At 51.0% G+C, this 12,282-nt stretch overlaps 1 protein-coding gene and 1 long non-coding RNA gene across 3 annotated transcripts; both read right to left on the reverse strand.

Moving 5' to 3' along the window:
* Positions 1 to 30: 30 nt before the first annotated feature.
* MAPK3 (mitogen-activated protein kinase 3) lies at positions 31 to 6,650 on the reverse strand. 2 transcript variants are annotated; one of them, XM_058569702.1, is made up of 9 exons: positions 6,478 to 6,650; positions 5,262 to 5,444; positions 3,268 to 3,457; positions 2,967 to 3,083; positions 2,564 to 2,678; positions 2,045 to 2,176; positions 1,767 to 1,876; positions 1,522 to 1,676; positions 31 to 640 (listed from the first exon to the last, which is right to left on the reverse strand). In XM_058569702.1, exons 1-8 carry the CDS (start codon positions 6,648 to 6,650, stop codon positions 1,554 to 1,556), a joined length of 1,143 nt encoding a protein of 380 aa, XP_058425685.1. In that variant the 3' UTR covers positions 31 to 640; positions 1,522 to 1,553. The 2 variants fall into 2 exon arrangements, with proteins under 2 accessions (XP_058425685.1, XP_058425684.1); XM_058569701.1 differs by having other exon boundaries at positions 1,522 to 1,876.
* A 133-nt stretch (positions 6,651 to 6,783) lies between these two features.
* On the reverse strand, positions 6,784 to 7,382 carry LOC131422951 (uncharacterized). Its single transcript, XR_009224157.1, has 3 exons — positions 7,318 to 7,382; positions 7,055 to 7,123; positions 6,784 to 6,915 (listed from the first exon to the last, which is right to left on the reverse strand). It is a non-coding gene; the product is annotated as an uncharacterized LOC131422951 (long non-coding RNA).
* Positions 7,383 to 12,282: the final 4,900 nt, after the last annotated feature.

Below are 12,282 nucleotides of genomic sequence, written 5' to 3' on the forward strand. Positions count from 1 at the left end.
CATCGGCGAACACAGAAAGAGCCAAGGCCATCATATACACATCTCTATATTTATATATTAGATACAGGCACAGGGAGTGGGCAGGGGCACAGGGCTCTCCACGTGCCCCCACCTCCACTTCTGTTCACCCACACACAGAATCAGCGGGGGGCGTTAGATGGGCAGCTTTGGGGAGGGGACGGGGTTCAGGCCTGGGCCCTGCTCCTCAGGGATACTAGCCCTTGAGCCTTAGGAATGTTCCTTCAGGGAAAATGGGGTGGGGTTTTAATGAGGTGGGTGAGGCAGGGCTTGCCCTGAATCCCTACTCAATGTCCCTCACCCCCCCTCCCCCACCGCCCCTCAGTAGGTCCCAGGGCAGCCAAAGCCCTTCGACTCCAGAACTGCCAGGGACTGGGATAGCTGGGGTAGACAAAGGCAGAGCAGCAGAGGGGAATTTGCTTTGGGGCCACCTGAGCCCCTCAGGTCCTGGGAGTGGCGGGGCTGGAGGGAGCCTTGGCTCGCCTGAAGTAGGAGGTCTGAGAAAAGCATGGGAAGGGGGCCAGGCCCACCCTTTGCCCCGACCTGGGCTGCCAGGGTTGGGCCGGGCACAGTGTCCATTTTCTAACAGTCCGGCAGGGGAGGGGCAGGCAGGAGGCAGGGCCTAAACAAAAAGACAGGCAGGAAAGGAACCGTTAGCACCCACCAGAGGACCTGCGGGAGCCCTGACCTCAGCTTCTCTCATTTCATCCTCACAGCTGAGTGGGATGTGTCTCGGTTTCCTTATCTGTAAATGGGGATCACGTTAGTACCTAGCTCAAGGTACTGCTATAAGGATTAAATGAGTTACTACAGGGTAACCTCTTAGAACAATGCTTAGTGCTCTGTGTTTGCGCTTATTATCAGGACCGTCTCCAGGAAACAGGCACAGAGAGGTGAGGTGTCTTGCACAATATCACAATATCACAAGAGCTCTTAGTAAGTGTCAGAGCTGGGGTTTGAACCCAGTGTGTTTGCCTTCCTTCTATCAGGTCGCAGCTGGCCAAATACAGGAAGGAGACTAGAGGAGGGAAAGAAAGCAGTGTGGGTGGGGGTAGGCCCAGCAGGGTCCCCCAAAGGTATGTGAACTGTTGACCTGGCCGCCAGGTGTGAAAAAACTTGGCATCTGGGTCAGGCTGGGTACTGCCAGCTCCTCCCAAAACAATTACTGCCCCAGCTGCCTCTCTGCCCATACTGGGAGAGCCAAAACCTGGCTCCATTCCTCAGATGGGTGAGAGGGGCCCTCAGTGACCTCTGAGGGCCCGGAATGGCAACTGGGGCTGGAGGATGCTGAGTGTGGATAGGTGGGAGACATCTGGGGCTGGGGGAGAGAAGGGACATAAAGAACTGGTGGACCTCAGGTCTGTGGCCTGGGCAGGCTCTGGGCCCTTCTGTTGCCACCATACACGTGGATCATGGGCGTGAGCAAGCTTGTGACTGTATGGAGGTGTGTTGGGCACCCTGGTATCAGGGTGAATCTGTGCGTGGGCAGTGGGCAGCACTCACCAGGCCCCAGGGAGCAGAGGCGTCTGTCCAGGTTAGGGGGCCTCCAGTGCCCCAGACTGGAAGCGGGCTGTTTCCTGGAAGATGAGCTCCTTCAGCCGCTCCTTGGGTAGATCATCCAGCTCCATGTCGAAGGTGAAAGGTTCCTCAGCCACTGGCTGGGGTAGCAAAGAAGTAAGGCTCAGGCCAGGTACTGAGGGACTACCCATCCACCTATCTGCCAGCGCTACTGCTGGCGGCTGACCCACCTCATCTGTTGGGTCATAGTACTGCTCCAGGTAGGGGTGAGCCAGCGCTTCCTCCACTGTGATCCGTTTGTTGGGGTTAAAGGTCAACATCCGGTCCAGCAGGTCAAGGGCTAGAAAAGGGCAAGAGTCAGGGGTCAAAGGGAAGGCCGGAGGAGCTCCCCAAGGCACTACTTTGTTTCTCCACGCCCAGGGGCTTGTCTACTCAGGCAGCTGCTGGGCTCATGGACCCTCCTCTGCACCCAGTTTTTATCCCACATCAGCCCCCATGTCTCTCTCACCTTTGGAGTCCGACTTGGGAAAAAGCTTGGCCCAGGCCACCTTGGTCTTGGAGGGTAGAGACTGTAGGTAGTTTCGAGCCTTCATGTTGATGATACAATTCAGGTCCTCCTGGGATGGGGAGCCCAAGATACCTGTGGGTAAGGCAGGTAACTTGGTGAGAGATCGCCTCTCCTTTCTGGGAACAGAAGGAGGCAAGAACAAGAGCCCCCAACAATCCACTCCAGGCCCTGACAGTTATCTCCCAGCCAATACTATGGTGGTGAAAAGCAAGGGGTCTGGATTTGGGCAGCCCTAGCTTCAAACCCCAGCTCTAACAGTGGAGTGTAGACTTGCTTTTCCTATCTATCAAATGGGGATGGTATCTATACCTCATTGAAATACTGTAAGATACTGTACAGGCTCCACATGTGGTGACACCCCTGATTCGATGCCCAGAGACTCACCGACCCCAACCCTAAAGAAATCTCCCTTCTGATAAGCTAATCTCCCTCCCATTCTGCTGGCCAGGCCCCTCTCACCCAGAATGTGGTTGAGCTGGTCCAGGTAGTGCTTGCCAGGGAAGATGGGCCGGTTGGAAAGCATCTCAGCCAAAATGCAACCCACAGACCAGATGTCGATGGACTTGGTGTAGCCCTGGGGAGGAGGAGAAAGTGGTGGGCTCCTGGGCCAGCCTCAAAAGGGCTCTGTTGTTTGGGCCAAGCTACCATCCCCAACCTAGATTCAAGCCAGTCAGGGAGGCAGAGGGCAGAGGTCCAGAGGAGCTAATGCTCAGCTTCTTTCCAGAGCCCAAGGACAAGAGTAACGTGACAAGGCCCAGGGGGTAGACTTCCTGCATCATGGGACTCAGTGTCTGGCTCAAAGGTGGCTCCAGGGCTTTCTGGGACCTGGCCCCTTCCCTTCAGGGGTGGGTGGCCCCCCTACCTTGGAGTTAAGCATGATTTCTGGGGCCCGGTACCAGCGTGTGGCCACGTATTCTGTCAGGAAGCCGGTGTGGTCATGCTCAGGATCAGCAATTCGGGCAAGGCCAAAATCACAGATCTGGAACCCAACCCAGGCTGCTCAGATTGCTGCTCAAGGCCACCCCAACCCAACTAATCATATAGCCATGGCTCTGCCCATGCTGTTCCCCTTGCTTGTAATACTCTCCCACCCATGGGGGCTACTGGCCACCTGGAAGCCCCAGCCCCCAGGGGAGGAGGGGACAGGCACCCAACCCTCCGACCTTAAGGTCACAGGTGGTGTTGATGAGCAGGTTGGAAGGCTTTAAGTCCCGGTGGAGCACGTTGGCTGAGTGGATATACTTGAGGCCCCGCAGGATCTGGTAGAGGAAATAGCAGACGTGGTCGTTGCTCAGCTGCTGGCTTTTGAGCAACTTGTACAGGTCTGTCTCCATCAGGTCCTGCACAATGTAGCTGAGGATGGCGCCGGGGATCCCCCAGGTGGGGGCAGCGGGAGGCACTTGGTTAAGAAGAACAGGCTCTGGTGAGCAGGCTTCACATCTCTCCCAACTGGTGCCCCTGGGACTCCCCAGATCTGCCAACGCACATCACGAGCTGGGCAAGGCCAATGCTCAGCAGTTGGGCTCGGGGCCTCTGATGTACCTCAGCTGGTGACCTTGAGCAAAGCGCTTCAGTTCTGTGGTCTCAGTTTCTCTCCTGGGAAAACGGGACTAATAAAGTGGGGGAGGCAGGAGAACTGCCCAGTTAAAAGCAGTAGTTCTGGAGTTGACCTGCGTGTCTGAAACCCTGACTCCACTGCTCATGGGTTTCGTGACCTCAACCTCTCTGCACCTCGATTTCCTCATCTGTAAAGCAGGGGGAAGAACTGTTCTTTAGAGTGGTTGTGAATATTAGATGAAATGACCCGTGTAAAGCAGCCTGCCCCTGCTTGCCATGTTGTAAGCGCTCAGCAAACAAGAACTAGTACTGCTGTTATATATGCCTGAGCCACATGGCTGTTGAGGTTAAATGAAATAATGTATGAACATCATCTGGCATGTAATAAATGTTTGCTTTAAAATAAATGCCTGCCTTATGGGAATGGTTTGTGCAAGACATATGAGGAGAAACTCCCAAGAGCACACTCCTACTCAAAGAGTGCTTGGACATACATCAGAAGATAGAGGAGTAAATGTCCTTTTATATTTTAGGATAAAACAAAGATTAAACATAAATAAGTAAATAAATGTCATTTGGTTGTGTCTGGAAGAATGAGTCAGGACTGTCTTTAGAATCAGCCTTAAAAGGGCCTTCTGAGAACTGGACCAACCCTGCTGTTTTACAGATGAGAGGCCCAGCAAGATGCAGTGACTTGCTTACGGTCACACAGCAAGCTGGGGGTGAGTGTGGAGATTTCCTGCCCACAGTTTGTGGTAGGGGCTGCAGACACTGTGCTACAAATCCCCAGTCTTGGGTGGAGGACTGGGACTGACTGGGGGGGGGGGTAGGGTGTGGTGGGGGAGAGGTGGCGGGTGTTACAAAGGTGCTAACAGCCAGGCAGGAAGCGGACAATACACTAGGAAAGCGATATGGGGGGAGGGCTATGAAGGCACGGTTGTCCCTCCCTGGGCAAGGTTCAAGTCCACAGGTAATTGGGGTGGGGTTCTGAGCAGGAAGTCTCAGAGAAAGAAGGACTGGTTCTCATCTGGGGGAGGGGAGCAGGCAGCAACAGAAGCACTTGATTTTAGGCTTTCTGAGCCTCAGTGTCCTCATCTTTGAAATGGAGCTGATTGACCCATCTCATAGGGCAGTTGGGAGGTAGAATAAGAGATGTTAAAGCACTTGGCATGCACTGCACCTGACTCATAGTAGGCCCTCAAAAAAGGCCAGCTTTCTTCCTTCCAGTCTGAGGACCCAGAGAAGAATCATCATCTGTTAAACAAGAACTGACTGTGGGCAGAGGCTGGCTCCCAGCACAGAATTGCAGATGTCAGAAGACAAAGCTCCCATAGATACCATCTTGCCCAGCCCCCCACTGAGGCAGAGCGTAGAGAACAGACTTGCCCAAGGCCACACTGCATGGCTGCAGCAGGCCAGGATTCATCTGAGGCCTCCTGGTCCTCTTACACTCTGTGGCCTCTTTTCTGCTGGAAAATTTCTTTTACTGGGTTTGTTTTGGAGGGTGGTAGGGAAGAAGGAAACAGAAAGAAAGCCAATGTTCTCCCAGCCCAGCTCTGAGGCTGTGCCTGGCCAGCCATCTGGCCAAGGTGAAGGATACACATCCCTCATGGCTTCCAGGGTGGGCGCCCGCAGAATGTCTCGGATGCCAATGACATTCTCATGGTGAAAGCGCAGCAAGATCTGGATCTCCCGCAGCGTGCGCTGGCAGTAGGTCTGATGCTCGAAGGGGCTGATTTTCTTGATGGCCACTCGAGTCTTGCGCACGTGGTCGTAAGCTGAGCTGAGAGGGCCAGAGAGATGTTGTTGGTGTGGCCTTACAAAGGAGGAGTACAGGCCCGGTGGCCCCACCCAGGCCTTGGCAGGGAGAGAAGGGAGCAAGAGAGGGTTCTGGCCAAGTCATAAACAATGCTGGTTCCTTCCTGCTGTGAAGGCCTGGGATCTCCAGGGAGAAAGCTGGGGACCAGCCAGCCAGCCCTTCAGTGACTTCACAAACAGAGGAAGAGACTGACCGACCACTGGCTTCCCCTCTCCTCAACCATTTCCATTCTAGTTGCCCTGACCCGTTATCCTCCCCTGCCCAGGATGGGCTCCCTCATCCCAAGACAGGTCCAGGGGGTGGGAGATGAGTGGAGGACATACAGTGAGGCAAATACAGTGAGAAGGAGGGAGTCACAGGAGGCACTGGAGAAAAGGGATAAGGCAGGCCTGGGTGTCAGGGCGAGGGACCTGGGCAGCAGAGCTGTTCCCAGATGAACAAATGCCCAGAGCACACAGCAGGGCTGGGACAACTCCCAGAGCCCTCCTCGAAGCTGCAGGGAGGCACTCCGGGACTGCTCATTGCTCACTGGGCCCCTGGCCCCAGGCCCAAAGCCCTGCCCCACCCTGAGCCCCGCTCTTCTCTCCCAAACTCCTTGGCAGGCCTCACTGGGGGAACCAAGGCATCTTCTCCCCAAAGAAGGGTCCTTCACTCCTTCTTCACTAAGGATATTACCTCCCCAAGAATACTTACTCTCTTCGCCTCACCCCGTGTCTATAGGGTGCCCAAGGTCCCCACAGCTCCCGCACATATACGTACTCAGATGGCCCTCCTTCATTCTAGAATAGTGGGTTCAAAGCCCCCAGGCCCTCTCTCCTTCGAATACACTGCGCCCCCTCCCCCCGAAAGCACTCAGAAGCCATCGCCCCGGGACGCTCTCCAGCCCCCTGGAGCCCCTGCCTCTTCGGGACGCTCGGAGTCTCCACGGCCCAGAGAGCACTCAGCACCCCTCCCTGCCCCCTCCCGCGGGGCCCCCTCCCCCGGAACGCCCCCTCACCTGACCATGCCGTACGCGCCCTCGCCGATGTACTGCAGCTGCGTGTAGCGCGGGCCCACGTCGAACGGCTGCCCCTTCACTACCTCCACTTCCCCCGGGACCCCCGGGCCGACCCCATCAGCTCCCCGGGGCTCCCCGCCCCCGCCCCCCTGAGCCGCCGCCGCCGCCGCCATCTCCACTCCTCCCCTCCCGCCCGCCCGCCGCCCCCCCGGCGGCCCCGCCCGAGGCCCCGCCCCTTCCCGCCCGCCCTGTCACCGCGGAGCCGCGCGCGCCGGGCCCCGCCCCGCCCGCCCCCGCGCGCCCCCGCGCCCGTCACGTGGGCCCTGCGCGCCCGGCTTTCCCGCCGCTGGTGCTGTGGTTCATGGTACCCGGCGGCTCCGGCTCTTCCATTTAAGCTAGAAGCTCCCAGGGCCGCCTTGAGATTGTCCAGACCCTCCCCTAGAATGCAGAACAGCCAGTAGGGCCGCTGGGTGACCTTACCCAGAGCCACCCAGCAAGCGAGTGCTAGGACCGGGGCGCCTGGCCCCGCCCAAGGAGCAGCCCCGGGCTCGAGATGGAACCTTAAGGGAACCCTCACCTCTGATGCTCAGTGATCCTATCCGTATTTCACAGTAGCTGTGGGAGAGGGCTTCCTCACAGGTGTGGCCTGTGATGAGGAAGATGAGGCCCGAGCCGGCGCTGGTGACTTGGGAGTCACTCAGACAGCTGAGAGCTGGAGAACCCAGCCTAATGGCTTTCGGACAGAGACCTGCGGGAGTGCGCTAGGGACCTGGCCTCTGCCAGCAACCGAGCCGTGCATGTACCCCGGGAGTACCCCGAAGACAGATAACCCCACCCTACCTTTACATGGAAAGCGGGGGAGAGGCGAGAGAGCTGCATGCCAAGTTGACTGGCTTTGGTTAAAATACAGTATCAGGCTTTTCTCAAAAAGAGCAAAATAGGTTGTGGTTTTGTTGTGGTTAGATTTGACAAAACTGGAATCCTGTCAAGATCATCATCTTTTGATTCTGTACTAGACTTTATAGTTTACACAATACTTTGATCTTCAGTTTCTTCCTTAGGACAGCCCGTCAATATAGGTGTCCTCTGGTTTTCCTAGCTGGATGAGCAGGGCCCATGTCTGTTTTGTTCATTACTGTATCTTCCAGTGCCTGGCACCCAGACACTCAAAAATTTTGAATGAATCAAGTTTTATGGATGGGGAGTCAGAGTTGGGGACTCGAACTTGGGTAAGATCACTGTAATAATGACAGAGATGAGACTCAAAATGATATCTCCTGACACAGAGGCAGAGGGCTCTTTTTAATTCCATTGTCTCAGAATTATAGACTTTTAAAACTGAAGAAAGGGCCCTCAGAGACCATCCAGTCCATCCCCCTTACCTCACAGTGAAGATGTGAGCTGGAAGCTTCACAAAAACACATTTCCTAGGCTTCAGTAAGCAATCATGTTGTTTTTTTCTCCCTGAGAAGCTGGGAGTAGGTCCTTATAGACATTACAGATCAAGAGACAAAATGGAACAGTAATTATGATTCTGAAATTGCTCATAATTAGATCTATGGCCAGGCACTCTAATTCAGATTAATGAGACTGAGTTGCTGGTTCCCAATAGCCCATAAGTCAGTGAAGGTTGAAGAGGTGCTAATTAGATCAGTGTTGTTTTTTTTAGTTATTCATTTGGTAAGCTCCTGAATGGCACTGAGTGCAAAGCTCTGAGCTAGGCACTGTGGTTAATGAAAGATTACTATATAGTGTGAAATAATGGTTAACAGCAAGAGCTCTCTGGGCCAGATTGCCTGGGTTAGACTCCCATTTTTGCCGCTTACTTGCTGTGTTACCCTGGTCAGGTTACCCACTGGCCTCTCTACTCATGGAATTTCTAATCTATTGAAGAGAAAAGATGCACATACATAAATCAATTTCATACAAGATAGATGGATGTATTATATGGCATGTGAGCTCAGGGGTGGGTTAGATCACTCTAAAGAGTGAGGAGGGAGTAATGGAGGAGATGGATTTGTGTGGTTGAAAAAGAAGTAGGGTTTCAGAAGGTCAGGATAGAGGAAAGGCATCGAGAAGAAGGAACAGAATGAGCAGCAAGGAGACAGATTGAGGAAGGCCTTGGATTCTGGCGAGGAGTTTGGATGTTACTCAGTAAGCAGTACAAACCTTTGAGGGACTTTTGCCAGATCATTTTGCAACTGTGGCAGAGTATAGTGACTCAGAGAAAACACCCTGGAGTTCAGCATGGAGCCAGGTTTCCTGAGTGGGAGTGAGTTTCCCGGCATAGGAAAGGCTGGTGTATCCGGCGGGGTGCCTGCTGCCTCAGGCTGTAGCTGTCTCATCAAAGGAGTGTGACTGAGATTCCCCTCTAGTGGCTGAGATTGGTAATTCCATGGAGATTGGACTCGGATTTCCTAGTCCGCTTCATAGATTCATAAGCAACTAATGTAGACTGAACATCTGTTCTGTGCCAGGCGCTTTTATGTACTTTATCTCCTATCATCCTCGCAGCAGCTGTATGAAGTAGATACCATGAACATTTAACAGAAAACAACAACAAAAAAAGCAGAAGCTTGCTGCACTGTGGGGTTGGAAGGAGGTCTAGGAATCATTTTCTCCATCAGTTCATTACCTCACAGCTCACTGCATTGTTAGAGTTTTTCTGATGATAGAGTTTTTCCCATTTCTATTTGGCTTAGCTCCAGCCTCTGGATCTATCTAGACTAAGTTTTAAGCCAGTTCTTACCTGTGACGTCAAGTTCACAAGAGAGGCCAGTGGGTAATAACACAAGCGAGTAACAATTTGAAGGGTACAAATGAACATTCCCATTTCGACTAACTCAACTAGCCAGCAGAAACTGAGAAGGCAGCAAATGTGCAGGAATAGGGGTCAGAACATGTTTAATAATTTATTAAGATTTAAGCTGACCTTTTTTTAAAATCCAAAATACCTCTCTTACACGTTTCTCGTAACACTTCTTCATATGTTGGAGAAGAGCTCTGCGCAAACATCTCTCCTCTGGTGTAAGCATTCTTCAGCTGATCCCTCCTCTGAAATCTCTGTGGTTAGCTCTGCCTGCCCCCACTGGGCTCCTTCCCTGGGCTGTCCTTCTCACGCCTCTTTCTCTACAGCATCTCCCTTAGTCACTTCATCACATTCCTGTGGTGTCACCTTTTTCCTTTATGTAAAATCTCCATCCTTAGCCATTGCCTTTCTCCCTAGTTCCGGTTCCAAGGTTTCAGTGTTTGCTGGACAGCTTCACTTGGAGGCTAGCTGCTACATCAAATCAGCATGCCCGATGAAAGTCTTCCTTTTCATTCCCAAACCTGTTTCTCTTCCAGACTCGACTTGCTTCAGGACTGCCACCATTCTTGCAGGGTTGAACCCTGTTATTTTCTCATTTTTCCATTTCTCTCCAGATCTAGGCAACTTCTTGTCATCTTATTAACATATTTCCCAAACCCATCCCCTCTCCTATTCATCAAACCCAAATTTCATGTTTTTATTTTTTTTTTTACTTTTTAAATAATTTCAGAACTTACCAAAACGTTGCAGAAATAGTTCAAAGAATTTCTGTATGCCTTTCATCAACACCCCCTAAATGTTAACATTTTAAAGAAACACAGTACATTATTAAAATCAAGACAGTAACGTTAATAGAGTTAATCTATAGACCTTTTTCAAATTTTGCCTATTTTCCCATTAATCTCCATTTTCTGGTTCAGGATCCAATTCAAGGTCAATTGTTGCATTTAGTTGTTATGACTCCTTCATTTCCTTTGATCTAGTCTTTTTGTTGTTGTTTTTCATGACCTTGATACTTTTGAAGATTACCGGCCAGGTCAGTTATTTTATAGAAGGTTCCTCAGTTTGGGTTTGTCTGACGTTGCCTTGAGATTCCTCATCTCACTTTGCTATTGTATTATGCTATTACTATTGTACTGACTAGTCACCTTTCCTTCAGTCTTTTTCCTCCTCAGAGATGCCTAAAACAGCTCTGATGAGGTTTGTATTAAGCAGGAATCTTTCAGTAATGAGCGGTCAATGACGCAACTCAAACCAAGTTAAACCAGAAAGGAAATTTATTGGCTCACTTACTGAAAAGTTTAGAAGTAGATGTTAAGGCACACTTGGTTCCAGGGACTCAAACGATGTTATCAGGACTTTGGTCCCATCTCTGAGCTCTGCTTTCTTCTGAATTGGTTCCATTCTCAGGTGGTTCCTCTCATGGTGGCAAGATGGCTCACAGCAGTTCTAGATTCATGCCTGATTTTTTTCTGGTAACTCCATCAGGGAGTAAAGCTCATCTCTTCCTGTCTCTCTGTCTCCCTGTAACTGAAGCCCCAGATTTGACTCCCACTCATTATTGATTCTGTTTGGAGCCTGTGCAAATCCCTGAACCAATCAATGGGGGACTTGGGATTTAGTTATCTCTACTTGCATGATGTGAACTGGGCTGGGGGAGGGATGGTTTTCCTAAGGAAAATTGGAGTGCTATCCCCAGAAAGTGTTGAACAGGCAAAACAGCAGTGTCCATTCTAATGTTTCTGTTTAGAAATTCTTAATTCGTCCCATTAACTACCAAATGAAGTCCAAATTCCTTACCAACATCCAAGGGCCTACTTAGTTTGATTCAAATCTATCTTTTCAGGTCCCTTATCCAGATGAACGTTTTGCTCTAGACACACCGAATTTCTCGATGGCTTGCATACCGTGCACGTTCCTGCTTCCGCACCTTTGCTCATGCTATTTCTGTTATTTGGGATGCCCCTTATTTGGGTTTTTCAATAAAAGGAATCCTTTCCATTGCCAGGATTAGCTCAAATACCATTCGTTTATGAGATGTTTCTTGGTATCCTCCAGCTGCATGTGCTATATCTTATGTCTTGGAGCAAATTTGAAATCTGTATTACATTTATTTATGTACTCATCTTGCCTTCCCTACTAGACTGTAAAGTTTCTTGAAGGCCATAATGCTGGTATCTTTACTTTTAAACCCTCTCCAGTATCAAGTAGTGTTTTGCACTCAATAAATATTTGTTGAGGGGCCGGCCCCGTGGCGTGGCGGTTAAGTGCATGCCCTCTACCGCTGGCGGCCAGAGTTCGGATCCTGGGCGCACACCAAGGCACGGCTTGTCAGGCCATGCTGTGGTGGCGTCCCATATAAAGTGGAGGAAGATGGGCACGGATGTTAGCCCAGGGCCAGTCTTCCTCACAAAATAAATAAATAAGCAAACAAACAAACAAATAAATATTTGTTGAATGAATGAATTTTTATATTTATATTTATGCTATAGCCTCTGCACCCTTCATCAACTGGGATGCGCTTTTCTGGATGAGCTCCGAGTTGACTGTGTTCCTGTTAAAATGCCGTATCCAAAATAGATACCATTTTCTATATGTAGTCTGACCAGTGGGCGTATAGTAGGAGTATTGCTTCTCTTGAATTGGCCTAATATTTTATTCACTTCCACACAGAGTCTTTCCCTGAAACCCCAATCTAAAATGTATACTGTTCATATGCCTCCCTCATGGTGTTCTTTTCTTTCATGGACCTTATCACCATTTGTCATTATAGATTAATTTGTGAGATGATAGAGTGGGGGCTGGAAGGTCCCTTCTCTTTCTGCTTCTGGGAATTCATTTCCCAGGACTGTGGAGAGATGAGGTCTATTCCTGTCAACTGCGGAAGCCTGGATTATATTGTTTCAACATCCATTTATTGAGTACTTTTGTGCCAGGGAGGCAGTAGCTAAACTGAGTGCCTCCAAGGGCTAGATTTTTTGGGTACATGATCTTAT

Source organism: Diceros bicornis, chromosome 26, assembly GCF_020826845.1.
Source record: "Diceros bicornis minor isolate mBicDic1 chromosome 26, mDicBic1.mat.cur, whole genome shotgun sequence".
Lineage (NCBI taxonomy): Eukaryota > Metazoa > Chordata > Mammalia > Perissodactyla > Rhinocerotidae > Diceros > Diceros bicornis.